Source organism: Geospiza fortis, unplaced genomic scaffold (genome assembly GCF_000277835.1).
Source record: "Geospiza fortis unplaced genomic scaffold, GeoFor_1.0 scaffold381, whole genome shotgun sequence".
Classification (NCBI taxonomy): Eukaryota; Metazoa; Chordata; class Aves; order Passeriformes; family Thraupidae; genus Geospiza; species Geospiza fortis.
Window position 1 is genome coordinate 3,541,738 of NW_005054348.1, and position 19,019 is coordinate 3,560,756.

The window sequence follows — 19,019 nt, forward strand, 5'->3', positions numbered from 1 at the left end:
CAGCAGGAAGAAATGTCTGTGACAACCACCCTCACTCTAAAATGTGCTTATAACTCCCTGCTCCTCCCCAGAACCAGAACTTCTCTCTTCCCAAATCATATCTGGCCATTATTTCTGTAACATATTAATAAATAACCAAGAAAGCTATTATACACATACACACATAAACACACATGGCCAGCCTCTTGAAAGACATGGCTTCCTTGTCACACACTGAAAACTGTTTATCTTTTATTCCTCTTTTCTTTTTATAAAACAAGTAGCAAGAATAAAGTACAGAAAACCATTGTTATTTGGTTACAAAGCAACACAGAAATAAAAAGATAAGCCAATAGATTTTACTCTGAAATATCACTGTTTGCTAAGGTTTACTGGAATCTCAGCTAACCAGCATTCAAATTGCAATTTAGGCAGCGGTCATTTCTAAGCAGTTGTTCCTTAGTGATAAAAGACATGCAAATGACTTTTATCACGTTATTTACTAGTGGCTCCACATTTCCACACATAACTGCTTCCAAACAATAAGCTCCCATCAAGTTAGTGTTCCATCAAATCTGTCAATTGCAACTCATTTGGCACCACAGGAAAAACTGACACATTGCATAAAGGTCAAGTGGAAAAATGTCCCTTCCACTACATCAGTGTCTAGATTGGAAAAGGTCACTCCATCCAATAATTGCTACTACAGAAAATAACTTCGTTGTAATCTACATCATAGAAAAAAGAAGGAAAAAAAAAGAGTTCAAGTGCTTCATTTTTTTCCCAAGACATGACAAACTAACATTACTGTCATTTCACGACTGGAGGTCAGTGGGCTTTGGAGTATTTAATTAGAACTCAAAGGACTGTAGTATGGCAAGTGATGATACACCCATTTTATGGACAGCTCACCTGAAGCAGACTGAAATAGCTTGCCTAAAGTTAAAATAGCAAAAAGCAGATATGATTATGCAGACTACAACAAAACAAAGCAAAAAAAGGAAATCTGTTGTGGGTTTGGTTTTTTTCTTTCTTTTAGCTCATTATTCCTGTCTTATCAAAACCTTTTTCTTCTTAAAAAAGCAGCACTTAATCATTTGTAACATCACAGTATGTTGTAAAATATAAAATTAAAATATACAAATACAGAAATTAGCATCAAGCCACTTTAATGCTGGAGCTGAAATCCTAAGGCTAAGTGATCAAAAACCCAGCCTACACTGACACATGACCCTTGTCACCCAGGGAAGCCTGAAGAAATACTGTGGAATTCTGGAAGAGAAGGGAAAGGAAGATGTTCGGGTTCTCCTCATCTCACTACATCCCTCCACCACTCAATTAATACACAACTCCATTTATTCTCAGCTTCCATTACTAACAAAAGATTAAAAATTCAGCACTATTGCTTAAGATGCAGATCCTGTACCAAGACAAGTTTGGAAGAAATTTAGCAGTTACTGGGAAGAGTGGTAGAAATATTTTAGACTCAACTCTAAAACAAGCAAAAATAAAATAATCATGCAATCAATGCTGTGATTGTAAGCACAGGGTTTCTAGATTTACTGCAATGCAGGTTAGGTCTTATTAGACTTCCCAGATACCAGTTGAAAAGAACTAAAATTTGCCTCCACCCTAAGCAAGCTTTAGATTGAAACAAAAAGAAACAACATTCTGATGAAGAAACAGAAAGTTAACTAGAGACAGCTGCAACTCTGTCTGTAAGACAAAATAAACATTAACTACCTGAATGTTTCCAGAATGAGATAAGGGAAATTAAATCACCAGCAAGAACAGAATCTGGCCATCTTGTCACTAAGTACCCCAAGGGATACAGTAACAGGTATCTGAAGCCACACACCCCTTGTTCAAAGCATTATTATCTCTCCATTGAAAAGAAAATATCCAGTATAGCACAGTAACACGTATCTCCTTTCATAGGTTCTCACTTCCACAGGGAAGAGAAGGCTGGAAGCTGGCAAACGATAGGGTGGTATTCTTCACACCTCTTCACTGCCACTTCAGCCGCGACATGCAAGAATGGGAGTGATGTTTGTTTTACCCTCTGGTAGGTTTCCTGACTGTGTCAAATTCAAGTAGTTATTCAAATATACTCAATAACAACACTATCAAGACCTTAGAAAGCCACAATGGTTTCTTCAGTGACAAGCACAATGAATGAGGGCAGCGTCAGAATGTTAGGCTGTAAGCAGCTGCAGTAAAGAAAACCCAAAAGAAAACGGCTTCTCAGTAAGAGACAGAAAATATAATTTTTAAGTTTTTTATGCTAACGAAGCACTGTTTGATTAATGTCCCTCAATGTGTAGATGCTTTACCTGTAACTGCATTGACACAAAAAGATATTCTGGAGAATACCACCCAGCACCCCCATTCTGGAAGAAGTTATTTGTTTAGTTGGAGGTTTCGTCAAATAGATGCATAGTGTGTAAATGAAATTTTCCCCCAGGCCAGCTGTCTCCTGTCTGAAGAGGTGAAAGCTTATAGATCCATAACCTAAATATAAAGAATCTGATATCCACTGAAGCCAGTGGGATTCTCAGATGCACAGGCTGAAGTGGTTACATGAGTTTAAGTTGCAGGGGAAAAAAATTATTTTGTTTTATAAAGGGCTAAAAAGAAAAGTTTACAGATGTTACCTTATACCTTTGCCAGCACAATAAGTACATACAACAAAACATGGGCATATTACACCTGCAGAAGAAACCAAAACAATCTTGAAGTGACAAGAGTTGCCAAACTAGATCAGACCAGGGTCCATCCAGCACAGGCTCCTGCCTGCAGCAGTGACAACTGTTTCAACCCTTCAAAGGATGGAGAGAAAAGCCTACAGGGCAGCCTGTCAGCCTCTGCAGGGCAGCCTGCACCCATCTCTGGTGCGGGGAAATCCTACAGACCTCTTTTAGCAAGCTCCAGGAATTACCAGGCTGCTGTTATCCAATGCAATTATCCAATGATGAACATTTAGGAATAAACCCTCAGACAAAATCCCTTCATGCCAACTTTCAAAAAAAAAACTTTCCAGAAATAACTTTTTTAACACATTTAGGCAGAAGGTAAAATCAGGCAACATGTCGAATACACAAAAGGGTATAATAAAAAATGCAACAAAGTATTTCCATAAAGTTTCAAAGAATGTTATTCTTCTAAAAAACTCCTATTGCATACTCCCCTCTGTACAACTGCCTTATCTCCTACATTATATCCCAGTTACTGAGCTTCCCCAATGATCAAAAGTCTTTGTTTCTAAAACAAAAACTCTACAGAAGTTCTCCCAGATGCCACATCATTTGCGCTGCCATCATATTCACCTTCTTCCTCCACTGTTATTAAACAAGACAATTAGCATAAAGGTTTTAAAAAGTCAGAAATTAATTCTGTTATCAAAAGTAAAAATATCCCTTGTTCAGTTCAGGTATTCCTTGTCACTCCACCCAGTTTCCCAAATTTTCCATTGGAAGCTAAAGAAGCCATTATTGGTTCTTGTACTTCACATGACTCTTTAAATTGCTCATTGTCTAAACAAAGGGTTAAGACACTCAGATATTAAGATATCCTCTACTCTGTGATTTCTTCTCCTGTCTTAGTTTGGTTTTATTTCTAAAACGCCATCTGCTGGGGCTGAATTTGCACAGTAGGAGCCCTGGCAACTCCTCAGGGCCAAGGTTAAGGCAGTAAGCAAATGGACAGCCCTTCTGCCAGGAGGGAACCCCAAGCAGAGTATTTCTAAATGAACAAGTACGAAACACCAGAGGACAAAATCCACCCAGAAACAGCAGTTCTGACAGATCCACATTTCCCACTGGTGTCACCCTGGTAATTAACACTTCCTTGTCCACTATGGTCATCCCCAGAGATTGCAGTAAGAAGCAGCTGCTTATGCTTGGAAGCAGCTGAGCAATAAAGGAAGAGCCATTTAAATACTCATCGAAACCCAAGCACAGCAAGAGCACCACCTGCACGAAGACTGTGCACAGGCAGTTCGGCACTCACCACATCATAATGCTGCTAAACATACACCAAATCTACTGGATGTTTCTCAAACAGATATTTGAGGCCAAATTAGGCTCCTCACCAATAGAAGGAATCAGTGATAGAATACTAGGCTGGAAAATACCTCAGGGATCACCTGGTCCAACCTCTCTCAGAGATGCACAGTCTAGACAAGACAGCCCAGGACCCTGCCCAGCTGCACCTTAAAGGTGTCCAACATTGGGAAATGCCCCACTTCCCTAAGGAGATTATCCCAATGACTGATTGGTTTCATTGTGAAAAATCTTCCTTGCACCCAACTGGTATCTCTCTAAAAGTAATTAGTGCCCATTACTCCTTGTCTTTTCATGTGATTCCTTGCAAAAAGGGACTCTCCATCTTCTTTGTAGCCACCTTTTAAATATGGGAACATGGTGACAAGGTCTCTCCCTAAGCTTTTTTCCCTAAGGGCTGAACAAACCCAGTTTTCTCAGCCTTTCCTCACACTGAAGGCTCCCAGTCCTCTGACCATCTTTATGGTCCTTCTCTGGACCCTCTCCAGCCTGTCCACACCTTTTTTTGTGTAGTAGGGACCAAAACTGAACTCGGTATTCTAGGTGTGGCCTGACAAGTCCTGAGTAAAGTGGGAAAAAGCTGTAAAGCAGGACAGTCATGAACTTCATGAGAGCTGGCAGCGATGAAACATTCATTCAACTTTTTGACCTTACCCCGAGCTCTCAAGAACATTCTTTGATTGGGAATAAGCATAGCACCAGCTTCATCCTAACCTTCAAAAGAAGTCTGCAGCACTTAGTTAATCTTGGCTGAGCAGAATATTAACATCAAGGAAGTCTCTCTATCTCTCTATTGCAAGTAGGTTTGGGTTGTTACTTTAAACCCCTTTGCATAGAAGGGACAACCGGTACTTTTTGCAACTTTTAACTGACCCCAGTGTCATTTGTCTACTTGCTTGGAAGCCAAGATGATAGGTTTGTGTGCTACACACTGCTTCAAAAAAAGACCTCCATCAAGAGTTAATTGGCCTGCAGATGAGAACTGAGGAAAAAAAATCTAGTATTTCATACTGTTTTCTTCATTCTTTCAAAGGTTATCCAGTCTACTTTGGTAAAGGGAGCCTTTTTGGTTGCCTAACAGGGCTGTAAAAAGGCTTTCTTTGCTTTCCCAAGGGTGCTTAAAAAGTTCTGCATCCCAGCAATATTTTTTTTAGGTAGGCATTGGAGATATTAGGAATACTGTGTGCTATTGCATTACAAGACACATTCATCTTGGATATTAAAAGGGGACTTTGACAATTCTGGGCAGATATGAAGTATAATTTTGCAATGGATAGGGGAGAAGAAATTAAGGTTGTGTAAAAAAAGCATGAGAAAGAAGACACTCCTTAGGTGTAACAGGCACCAACTATACATACCTGAACAACCAACCACCCAAACAACTCTTCAGATCTTCCTACAGACAAAGAAATGTGAACCCTAAAGGCATCTGCCTTACATGAAAAAAATTCAAAAACCCCTCATCATTCTTGGCCAAGAGGACAACAGCTTCTAGGATCCTGCTCCAGCAGTGGGGAAGAAACACACACACCTGCCCACCTCTGTTAGAGAAAGAATAGATTTGGGGAAGTGTAGAGAAGGGCAGGCAGCACACTGGACTCCAGAGCAGGGAAGTGGAGCCCAGAAGTTCCCTTTTCTAATAGAAATAGAGGAAAGGTTGCCTCTTAGGAAAGAGAAAGCCAGTAGTGTTTAGAATCAAGGAGGGTACACTTCCCCAAAGAGCTAATTTTCCATCCCTCCTAACTTCAGAAATCAAAATTGATTTTGTAAGCAAACATTCAGTTCACTATTAGTTGCTCTTATCAGCATTCACTCTGAACAAATAGAGGCATTGGCAAGGAGGTTTCTATTAAGGAATTGTACATTATAAAATAAAAGCAGGTAAAAAAGGGCTTCTAGACAAATTAAAAGCAGTCACAGCATGCAAGGCAAACTTGGCCACTGACTGCAGAGAGAGAGGAGAAACAATGCTGTTTGCTTGCACCGATGGGAGGCCAGGAAATGTGGCAAACATCACTAATGGCACAGTCCCTACAGGAGCACACATGGAGGTACAAGAAACCTCTCAGAAGAGGTTTGTTAAAGTCAAACTTCACGTTTGCTTCCTTCAAGCTGCAGCCCAGAAGATGCTTGTCCAGCAGAACCAGCTACATTATCCCCCCAAAGGATTCCAGCCCCCACATGACCTACACCTCTTGCAGTCAGCCCAGAACTGAGCACTGGCTTAAACAGGAGCTAAATTCATTGGTTTTTTCCTCATCTGAGCAAAAGCAGCATTTTCCAGGACACTTTGGGAAACCAAAAAAGCTTCGTTTCACTTTTTTTGACATAACGAATATTTTTTTTCCTACGTTCAAGAAACAAGTGTGTCACAAGTAAAGAAAGTAAGTCAAATACAGCTCAGCTGCTTTGCTGCCCACACTGTTCCCAAGTAACTCCCATCTGTTTGCACTGGTGAGGCATTAGCCATTCACACACAGACAGGCAGCCTCGCCTTCTCCTTTCTTGACTGAAAAGGAAAGGACTTCTTGTCTTTTTTTATTTTTTTTGTCACTCTGAGAGAAGCAATAATAATGGAATAATTTCAGCATGTAAGGCTGCCCCTATATATTCAGCCTGAGTGGGTCAGTCAGTACAACACCTACAGGTAGAACGAGCCTAAATATTTTGAAAGCGGGAGCAGGGCAGAGAGAAACACCTCTTGTTTAAAGTAAATGGTAAGTTCACTCAACAAGCAAAGTGGCAACAGTGCATGACATGGGGAATAAAGATTATTTGTTTCTCTGCCAGATTTCTCTCTTCCTTCTTACCTTGAACATCATGATTGTTTTCAAAAATGTTTAAAAAAAAAAAAAAAGTAAGAGCCATTTAAATGAAATAACAGCATCCTATGCATTCCCCATAGTAAGTCCTGGGAGTTACAGGAGGGGAAATAAGCACCTGAGACAGGAAATATAAAACTGCACAAAACTCAGACTTCTCTCTACACACAGACATTAACAGATTTGTGATGGCAGAATAATTATATCAGAAAACCAATCTAGCAGCAGTGCTTCTGCAGGCACATTGCTCTGAAACAGAATTAAATTTTAATTCTGAAGTAATTCTACTTTGGATTTTTTTTCCTCCAAATAATTCTTGCTTTTATCCTCCTCAGTATCTTCAGCACTTCTTTCCCTGGAAGAGCTTGTCATTTTAAACGACATTATGAATTGTTTTGGGTTTTTTACACACGCATGTTGAATCTTCTTACCCTACATTCTGCAAGGCAATTGACACAGCCTGACCAGAACCTCTTTGTTCAGAATTCCTCACTATTTTCATTATTATTAGACAGCACCAGAATAACCAGCTGTTAAAGCCTACCTATGAATGGGGCTACTTCAGCTCTTGCTCAAAAGTGTTTTCTCCACCACATAAAGGTAGTAATTTAAATATTTAATTTAAAATAAACCAACACCTCTGCACTTCAATATGAATTTGAGTTTGATTTTAATTCTAGCTGTGTACTTAAAAGAGCTGAGCTTTTTGATTTATTCCTTTTGTTTGTTCTTGGAAAGGCCAGGACAGCAGATTCTCTATGAACATGGACAACAAAGCGGGGCATTTGGCCTGTGAATACACAGCAGCAGATAACTACTTGTACACATTTGAAGGAGGTCAGAGTCAGTGTAGCTTCTTAAGTCACCAGAGCCACTTTCTCAAACCTGTAAACATAAGAACTCAGCAGAACTACCAGTGGGCTACTGAGTTTTCTGCTTCCAGTTCATCAGTTTGACTCCTGCTCAGATTAAGGATTGAGAAATCAGTTCCCCTTGACTGATATTTGAAAGATGAGGACTTTTCAGCAATAACCCTACTAGTAGGCTTTGCACTGTGTTATGGGGTACAGCAGTAACCTTTTCTCTCTACATTCCTACATGCTCATGATTAAGAAAACCATTTAATTTCAAATTACTCCCATTGAGAAAGTTCTTGCTGTCACTCAGGATTCAGACTGAAAGAGCCCAGCTTCAGCCCAGTGCAGAGGTGCAGCCAAAAGTCATCCCATTACATCATCTGCTTTATTTAAAAAAATCGAAGAATACATGAGGTCATTTCATACTCATTTGATAACACAAGAAAAATTCACTTACAGGTTGTATTGCTGAGGGAGTTTTAAACATACATTCCACTTTAAAACTATAAAACTCTTAGGACTAAAAATAATTTGCTTCAAAAACAGATAAAGTAGAATTAAGTTCCAGAATTGGGCTGATAGTCACAACCCTATTTATATGTGGGGTTTTTTTGATGCCATTATTCAACTCAAATTATGCACAACTCTAGAAGCCACAGATCACTGATGTGACTGCATGGCTGATCTTCACCTCTATAAGGAAAACTGAAGCTGAAAAAAGAAAAAAATCACACCATTTAGTGACACCAGCTTTTTCACCTGTGCTTTCAGAAGACCTTTTATTAGCCAAGTTCCTCCAGAAGTTTATAAAAATTCTTTTCATTTCAGCAACATTTGTTTTACTGCTATTGGTATGCACAATGGGAGATTCCAAACTACTTGCTTTTGAATTTTCAATTTTCTAATAAGTGATCAGTATTTATTTCTCATAAAAAGAAATCCTTCCTAGACAGTAATTTTAGTTATCTACATGTTTTCTTGGTTATTCAGATTTAATGATGCAGGTAAAACTGGTAACATATTTGACATTATCAATTACCAGCAGCTACAACATACCAAACTGACAGTTTTAGAGAAGCAAATATCATATTCTCACTGTGAAGTTTCAAAGGCAAACATGGAGTCTACTGATTTGTAAAGCAAATCTAGAACTGTCTCTTCCCCTCACACACACCACAGCACCACACTACTGCCTATAACACATTTATCAGAGCACCACAAAACAGGCAGCACAAGGCTTGTTTTGCTAACTAGTCAGCCAGGGCAACTAGTTAGGTTAGAACAGTAATACAAACTTTCAGGCATGAAAACTCTTCCAGACCTGTGTGTCTAAAAGCTTGTCTGATTATGATTATGATTAGACTCCTAAAGGTATTTCCCTGAGACAAACCTGGTCTGGAATTCATGGCCCTGCAAAATCTTGCACTGAGAATGAGTATTTAACCCCAGAAGGCCAACACCTGTACCCATACCTAATGACTAATCTCATTTGCCCCACATATTCTGCACAACCGAAATCCTAGTTAGACAAAAATCTTTAAAAAAAATTTGTTCAGGAGTGCTTCAGTAGTGAAGTGATATTGCTACTCCTGTTCAATTTGAGATGTCTCCTGTGTGTTCTCACTCAGTATAACTCAAGTACAGGAGCTTTGCAGAACACATCAGTTGGTACCTCTCTGCACCATGCCCCTTGAAAGCTTCTTCAGGCAAGAGGCAGAAACTGAAATGTCTGAAATTTAGATATTGCAATTCCTGATCTTAGAACAACCAATTCCAAGTTTAGGGCTGGATATTAGGACAGCATAGAAACATTTTAAGTACAGTACATCATGAAAAAAATAAATCAGATAAAAAACCCACTCATTTCTAAGCAGGTCTTATTCTTGAGACCAGTATCCCAAATGCTTCAATATTTAACACCCTCCCTAACACTGCTACAAAGCAACAGCACATATAAACCCAAATGGGTTTTGTTCTGTACTTCCCCTGAGTTTCTCAAGAAGCTGAATGGCCTCTGGGGAGCTTCTAGCAACTCCAGGATTAAAGCCTTTTCTCCAAGATGTTATTTCTCCAGGGAGGCATACAGGGGCACATGGCAGTGCCAGAGGCACACCCAAATGAATACCCACAAATAAATCAGACAAATGGCACACTCTGCTGTGATCTAAGCAAAGAAGGCTCTACACCTTTATTTGTATGTGGCTCCAACATCATATTAGAATTATACCTCCAAATCACAGCACCTTATCTTGCTTTGTTTCCAACTTTGCCAAGCATCAAACCAATTCAACGCATTAATTTCATCCACTTTTTTCACACTTTACAAAAATCTCAGTGAGCACAAAGATGTCCCAGTCATAGGAATCCTGACTGATATTAAACTGGTAAGGAAGTTTAAAACCCACATTACCTGACATCAGTTTGGATGCTCCCACAGTCAGCCTTTCCTATGGCCTCACTGTCTTTGTCCAACACATGCCATTGTATAAGAATGCTAGGAATTTGACATTTCCCCACTTGATTGTTTTCATTAACACTTACTGCCACAAACTTATCACTGTCCTAAGAGCACTAAAGATCTCCATGAAACACCATATTTGCTACTTTCACCTTCCACAGGTTAATGATAAGAAAGAAACACACAGAAGCTTGCATATGCCAAAGGCAGGGCAGTGAAGCATCAGAGAGCACAGACACATCCGCAGAACAATGAACACACCCCATACGGGCAGTTTGGCCTGGAGAGGTGGACACAGAGGAGAGGAGGGAACTCTGAAGATAAAGCAGAAGTTAATTGACTTGAGGCAATCCCACTTTGCAGGGGAGTTTGGAAAGCAATGGAAGGGCTGCAGAGATCTCCAATAAAAACATCCTATTAAGGAATTTGGCCAGACACGATTCAAGAATCGGCAAGGAACATTATCGTTTCCTCACAAAAGACTCACATTGAAAGATTTTCATGTTTGTGTTCAAATGGTAGTCATGTTCATTCAGCATCCTTTGAATCCAAATTCACAAAGAAATTGCATTATCACGACATCTAGACGTTTCTGCCCATGTTCAGTCATTTATTAAGCAGATAACAATTGAAAAGAGCAGGTGTCCCCCTTCCTTTAGAATTTTTATATCCAAAGTGTAAGAAAAGGGCAACAAAATCAATTTCTAGTTGTTGGTTGAATTAATAGCCAGGCTGTCTCCAGTGGTCATATTGCAAATGAAACACAGTTTTCTTATCTGGAGCTAATATTTCTAAAGAGATAGGAAAAGATAAGTCTGTCCTGAATATAAAATTTGTTTTCAAGTGCAAAGTAAGCAGATGGGCTGGCTGGGTATCAGGAGAGTCATGTCATTCACTCAGTGGGTACTGTCCAGATAGCACATCAACACTTCTCCCAAGCTACACCCATCAGAGTCCAATGCTTCAAACAGCCATTCAGCAAGTAAGATCTTAAATTACCCAAAACTGCTTATTTTGTTCGTATTTTTGTCATTGCTTGTTTGTTTGTGAAAGACTGGCCAGGCTGTCTGGGAACAGCTTGGCTACATCATGGACTGAGAAACAGAGCCCGAGCACCCTAGGAGGGTGGCCAGCAGTGTCAGTTTTAGACAGCAGATGGCCAGGAGCAGAGAAAGCTTCCAAGCACTCGCTATGCCAAAACTCCAGCAATTCCCCTCTTGTCAAGCAGCTTCCAGAAACACAAGACATAGCTGAACCTCTTCACTCTGGCCAAGATTAAAATACAAGAGCACACAGAATCCCATAAAATACAACCACTTCCTAAAAACATTTAGGCTGCATGGTTTAAGCACAATACTGCATGACTACAGCAGTTTCTCCTCCAATATTGGCTAAGGAATTAGAGATACAGAAAACACAACTGCATTTTCAATGTGGAGGATAACTAGACCAACACCAAGAGTTGGTTCTACTTCCAAGACACTCATTGATGTGAAACAGAACAACTGGTCTAAAATAAGAATTCGCATCAAAAGAATTTCAAGAACCTGCTGAAGATGCATGTGTTTCTCATGTAATGATTAAAAACAAGAAGTCAAAGGACCCAGAAATGCATAGCAGACCTCCCTCCCATAAGTACTGGTCACTACTATTTTAGTATTAAGAAAAGTTTTCCCAGTTGTCTACCTGACAACGAGATAAGAAATTCATACCTTAAAATTGTGACTCCTGCTCAGTTTTGCAATTAAATAAAAGAAAACCAAGCACAATAGAAACAGGATAGGCCTAACACAGATTGCATAAAAATCATCAGTAATGTTATTACTGCTGCTTATGGACAGCAACCAAGATGAAGCACTTGAACAACAGCATTTCAGTTTCAGCAACAGTTTCAACTAGCACCAAACAAAAAATGAGTATGTGCAAAAAGACTTCTGTTTTTCATTTCAGTCCACTATCTTAGAGGAACATGGACAAGATGGTAGAGGTGCAAGACTGTTTTGTTGTAAGGTAATTTAATGTATACTTCACACATGCATTTACAATCCTTAACCTTCCAAACTCTTTTGGGGAGCTTATTTGAATTTATCAGAGTAAGACAAGATAAGCAAGATCCACATAACAAAGGTTTGGGTTTGAGAATTTACACAAGTTCTTCTTCCCCCCATCCTCTTAATAGCTTTACAAGAAAGCTATAAAAATGAAAAATGAAACCTAGAAGGCTTACCCACAGATTTCAGGAAGCTTCCACAAGCTTGTGACGAAACAAGGCTCTGACAGGATGGCACAACAGAAAGCCCTATTTGTTCCATCCACCCCAAACCCAGTGACAAGTCAGTGGCCTGCAACTGCAAGTTAGAAGCTTGCAGCAAGTCTCCTGTGTCACAGCAGCTCTGCTCCTCCAGCATTCACCACTTTTTATTTAGTCAGCAGCCTCAGCTAGAGAGCTTCACTAAACATACAGCTGGGTTTGAAGATTCAACTCCCAAAGGTACATGCCACACTGAAACAAGTCCAGTCCAAAGTAACGTGTTCTTCAAGAGTTATTTCCAGATATAGCTTCTCTCAAATTTCCTGTCCTTCCTCAGAAAGAAGCCAAGTTGCCTTCATTTCTGTGTCCTGTTATAGCAGCCATCTGTCAAGCAAGCAGTTTAGTTCAAAATAATAGAAGCACAGTAAAGCAGGGATTCTATCCAACCCTCATCTACAAACAGCTCTTCCAAGAAAAAAAGAAATTAAAAAACAAACAAACAAAAAAGACGACAAAAAGAACAACACACCACCCACCTGCTTCAAATATCAAATTAGTTCAAATGTTTAAGAGCTATGATTAGAAATAGTACCTCAAATTGGGAAAAAAATACTGCTCCAGTTTAAAATGCAAAAAGAAACTTGTAAAGACCAAACAGCTACACATCTGGCCAGGTGTTCAGAGTTTTTGCAAAAAATTCAGTATTTGCAAGTACCAGTGTAAGAAGTGGCAAAGGCCTTCCTCTGAGTGCCATTTAACATTTTCAACCCAAGCATTACTGAACATGATTCTCCCTCATTTACTTTCTCTGCAGTTGCCTTAAAACAAATAGTTGGTTCAAGTGAGCAACAGCACCTCTTATAATGTAAACCTACAGGAGACTAAGAGCTACGAAGTCTTTCTTTTCCCTTCCTAGTCTTGTGATTAAGGGAAAATGTGCAAAATGAGAGTCAAACTCCTACACACACCATAGGGTGTCCTTGATGCCCTGCAGATCCTGAGATATGGAAAAGACAATTGGTATTAAGAGGTCTTAAAAAACACAAGCAAAGAGCAAAAAAATAAAAAGAAAAAACATGCAGACATTATTTTTCTGCAGAGCACACAGTGCACAAGTCCATGGCAGTTCACCAATTTACATAGCTCATCCTTTGCAAGCTCACCTAAAATAACTGAAGGCTTGCATGACATTAAATGTATCTACAGCATGAATCCTTCTTGCTGAGATAGGATAGATTTTGCCACCACAGGCATAAATGTTTCTGTGTTCTTTCTGTCATATTGGGCTGATGAGGAGCTGCTCTGATCTGCTCAATGACCTTCCCTGAAGAACCCTAACTCTGAATTGCATGGGTCAGCATTCCCAATCAGTTGCAAGCAATGCATCTACAAAGAAAAAATTGCTTTAAAAAATAATTATCATAATTTAAAAGAATCATTAGTTCTGCAGAAACTTTTTACTCAGAAGCAAGATGGCACGTGAGCCAGTAGTGGAGTCCAGCAGCAAGACTCAGTCCTGACAGTTACCACTCCACTTGCCTCTTGCACCAGGCAAGGTTGAGAAGTACAAGCAGCAAAGAACAAGAAGAAGATTTTCAAATGTTTGAGCAATAGATTTGTACTGAGCTCCTCGCAAAATGCACTCGCTCCTACTGCAAGCACAACTCCCACGGACGCAAAATACACAGTCTTTTTTTTTTTCCTCCTGTACTCAGCAGTGTGTTTAACCTTGGAGCTGTCAAGCTCCATCATGAATAATGAGCCATGACAACACTCCAAGTGATCCTTGGAGAACAGACCAATTTTTCCTATATGCTATGCAAGGCAAAATGCTTATATTCCCATGGTACACCACCTGCTTTGAAAATATACAGTAATGTGGCCATCAAGAGGAGACCACAAGTAAATACAGGAAAAAAAAATTTATTTCCCAATATTTCAGCACCTAAAAAGAAGCAAGAGCAATAAAACACATATCATCCCAAGGGTTCCTCTTTAAAATTATACTGGGACTGAGGATATTTGTCTCACTGAATATGCATTTCACACAACCATTTCACAGCCGAAGAATAGCTGCATTTGAAACAACCCCTGACAGCTACAGCACAAAGAGAGAACACCCTGCAGGTTTCACAGCACTGTGACCTCTAGAAAATGAGCACCAATGAGGGACATGGCCTCCACCCCGAGCAGCCCCCAACGCTCTTGGAACAAACACATCCCCCATCCTGCACACTCAGCACTGCCAGAAAGAGTAGGAAAAAATGCACTTCTCTGAATGCCTGACTGAAGCTCTTCCACACCAACACCCTAACCATGCCAAGGCAGGTCTTGCAGAGGCACAGCAAAGGTAACCAAGCTATAGCGAGAGTCATTTCTGCTGTGAACCTCTCAAGCTCAAGGGGAAGAGGAAGACAAAGATTCAGATAAATCTTTAGATTTACCTAAAGAAAGGAAGAACTAGAAAGAAACAAGCTGAAGACCTAAACAGTCATTCTCTTGCCTCTCAAACAACAATGGAAGGTTGTGGTTGCCCTTAAAACATCTTCCCTCATTCTGTAAATAAATGCTAATGCATTAACATTAACCTGGAAAACACCATGCTCTCTAACAGCTCAAGCAGCATGCATTTCTCCTGTGTTTCTGCAAGGTGGAAAAACAAATATATCTTTATTCCTGAGCTGCTTGCAACAAGGTATTTGTCCATGGCTTTGTAGGGGGATAAGCTTGCCTTCATTTCTGTGTCATTTCCTAGTCTTGTTGCCACAACTGAAAACACAGTGCATCCCTTTTCCCTCCTTGTAGGGACACTACTTTACTTATAATTCAGTTTCAATGATTACCTTAAACTACAGGAGCTTTCAAAAAGCTCTGTAGAGCAGGAAAGCAACGATGTCAAACCTGTGATGCTTGTCTTTCCTTAAGCTGCGAAGTTTGCAGTGTCAGACAGCAGAAAACACTTCTGAGCACTTAGAGTTTTAAGTGCTAACACATCTCCCTCCCACCAAAAGGCCTTCCCTCAAGACTAGATGATTCTTAAAGAGCTGGAGTCAGAAAACCTCTGGAGTTAAGATCTTGATAATAGCTGAAGCTGGAGAGAAGACTCTAGCACCAGTGCAGTAGTTACACATGATAATGTATTTATTGGCAATTTAATTTTTCCCCTGGGAGTCTAGCCACACATACCCCTCCTCCATCCGCTCTCCCTCTTCTCTATTCACCTCTTCCATGTCCAGGGCATTTCACAGCTATTCCCATCTATCCCTCCCCTGCAGCACTTCCAAATGAGCAAGACCTGTGTTGGCACCACACACAACACTACCACCATCTCTGATTCAAAACAGTCCTGCTCTTAGCAGAGGACTCACTCTATACTTGGAGACACTCCCCAAATTACAGGATCAGTAATTTTCTCTCTAGCATTACAGTTAAAATGTCCTCAGCCCTCCCATGCACCAGGTTCATTGCTCCCACTCCCTGATAATACACCACCATGTATGCCCCACATCACAGCTCTGCACATTTAGCAATTCCATTCCTTGCTAGCAATATTTGGCAATAAGATCCCTTTAAAGAAGGCTAATTACAGATTTCACTTGAACAGAAATTGGTACTGGGCCAATCTGTGAACTATTTAACAAGCTCTCAAACTTCAGCCAGGGAAGCCTTTGTTCTCCACCAGGAGCAGCAGCATGGCTCTAAAAGCAAAGGTGGAAAGCTTTGCCACTGCAAGGTGAGGAAGGAAGGTCACAGCTCAAATTCTCCTTGCAACACTGCACCTTCTCCATGCAAGTCTTATCTTGAAGATATACTTCCTTTTGTGAAACACAGGCAGTCTAGGGGAGCCAGTTCAGCTCCCATGAAAATAATGAAAAGTAGTCACCCAAAAAAAAAAAAAAAAAAACCCAACAAAAAAAACCAGTTGATATTTGTATCAGAAATGGAACAAAGACCAGTATGACAGAAAACAGGTCAAGGACTCAAAAGCTAGGAACTGATAAAGTCCAGGATGCCTGGTTGCATGCATGCATGAAGCATGTAATTTTCTGAGAACAACAGTATCTAGTTTTCAAAGAGATGGAAGAACTCAAGTTAAAGTCTCTCAAGCGCCACAGTATCCAGTCCCATACCAGAACAAATGTTTTCTGCCTGTTTATGCCAGACTTAGCACAGAAAACAGCAATCCCACCTGTAGACTCTCCTTATCACTTTTTCTCTCTGTGCCCACAACACCTGGTGAAATAACATTTCAGCCAGACCACTTACCCGAAGGGAATTAATGCAATATTCTGCAAACCACCCTCTACGCTAATGAGGTGTGATAACCCTGCTTGATAACTAGGGTGGAACTGAAAAGGATAAAAGGAGGAAGCTATGGACAACAGACAACTGGTCCTGTTTTAAGGATACAAGACTAGTGCCCAGGAAAACTACACAAGAGCTTTCTGTGTGAGATTCAACACAAGTCATCATTTTTCCCTGTGGTCAACAACTTTAGAGCATTACATGGAGATGTCACACCTGATACACTGAAACACTGCTGTCAGACTGGCTGACTGCCTAGAGAATCCCAGCTGGAATCTGTGGTAACCATGAACACCGAGTACACAGCTGTTGGGAAGTCTCCAACTGTGAGCTCAACCCACAGGCACTTAAAAAGGAAGAGTTATGAGTGTTACACATGTAAAGCACACACATTAATAATGTCTATTTCACAGAGACTAAACCCATAAATATCTACTACATCCTCAGATTTTAACACACCTAAGAGTTTTCTCCATTAGGAATGTCACACTAGAAGAATGACTTGTAGCAGTAGCAGACTCTTCTCCTACACACAGGCAGGCCTTTAAGAGGCCCACAGAACCACTCTTGCAAAAGTGCTACACACCTACCCCCTAGACACTAGGTTTTCATCTTGGGGATATCTTTGGGGGCAGGAAAACAGTCATGGTACAACTGCAAAGCATCACACAGTAATTTGGAGAGGCAAACCACAAGTCTGACCCCTGCCCAATTCCTAAAAGCCAAGAATATTAAAGTGGGAGGAAAGGAGCTGTCTTCTTCCACACTTATTCTCTGAAGGAACCATGCAGATTTCAGTGAAATGCTTGCAGTCTCTTCCAGCTGAAGACAGACCTAGCAGGAAGAATTTACCTTAGAACGTCAAGATTATCAAAATGTCAGTACCTGAACACAGACTACCACAACAGGGAACAATAAAAAACCCAACGTGTGTTAACAGATGCTCAAATCATTAGTGTGCACACACATTAAACTTATCAGAAGTGCCAAGGCATTTGAAAGAAAAAGCATTAATCAAAGATAGATATTTACCAGCAGTTGTATCACCACCATATTGTCTAGCTGAATTTGATTGAACTCAGTGGACATCAACTTAATCCCACAGGACAGTATCATTCACTTCTGTAATAGCTACTGACCTTATTTCTACGAGCCCTGCTGTAGTGTCATGACTAAATGTGGCAAGCAGCAAATCTCACTCTGTCAGCAGCCAGTGTCTGCCCTTTATCCTTTTGAAGCTTCCACCCATTTCTGCATTTTTTTCAGTCATGCTGCTTCAAAACAGCTGATCCAGATGGTGCGTATTTGGATTTCAACCTTGCCACATGGTGATGTGGCTCAAGAAAATAAAAACTGTTGCTACCTGCTGCTGACCTACTTTAATTTCTTTCCTGCCATATGACAGAATAAACAATACAGTTCTTTGAACTCGTTTTCCACACCTAGTCACTGCTATGTAGGAAATATAAAATAAAACTAATAGAGGAAGAGGGAAAGAAAAAAAAAAGGCAGCATGATCCAGTGGGGAGTAGGGAGGAGCAATTCTCACCTCTATCATAGTCGTCTTCCTCTATTGCTTTTTCCTGAAGCCTCTGAAGCCGTAAGATCAAGGATTTTAACTATGCAAAGAAAAAAAGTTAGTTAAGAAGAAGATGCATTTAAAAATACATAGACTATTAACTTCTACACAATATAAATTTAATGGATTACTACATCACTACAATGGCCAAATGTTGATAGTTAAGCCCAGCATTTGTTAAATAGACAGACCTATTTGGAAGTCAGCTGAACTGCAGCTACTTGAGCCAAGCATGGCTTTAGTCCAAACACACACAGAGAATAACAAATTATATTTCTTGAAAAGTAAAGGAGATCATGCGATCGTAGGATATTTTTCACCCTTTGAATAAATGAAAGTATGATTATTAGAGAATTCTGTCAGCATGACATCTACTTCTGATCACATTGTACTCAACAGTGTGTTCCCAAGCTTATTCTGACAATTTTTAGCCTGAGTTTTGCAGAGAACAAATATAAAATTTCCATATGCAAACCACATTTTATTCTGTAAACAGAAATGCAGTGTTAGTACTTTGGAACAGGTATATCGATGTTATGGGTCAGAAAAGAATGTTAATTTGCAGCCAAAAAAAGTTTCCTAAAACACAATTTAGGCTTATCTACATAATGTTGATATTTGCATTTTCACAATGCAAATGCTAGATGAGGAAAAAAGCAGACGCCAAGAATACCCAAACCACATACAAATACTCTCTCACATTCCAA

The 19,019-nt window shown here is 40.0% G+C and overlaps 1 protein-coding gene across 1 annotated transcript in view; it reads right to left on the reverse strand.

The window, feature by feature from the left end:
* DISC1 (DISC1 scaffold protein) overlaps positions 1–19,019 on the reverse strand; it is a 171,869-nt gene that overhangs the window by 148,052 nt on the left and 4,798 nt on the right. The window contains exon 3 of the mRNA XM_031058765.1: positions 18,283–18,352. Within this exon, the coding sequence (XP_030914625.1) occupies positions 18,283–18,352 (70 nt within the window). The remainder of the gene's footprint in view (positions 1–18,282; positions 18,353–19,019) is intronic.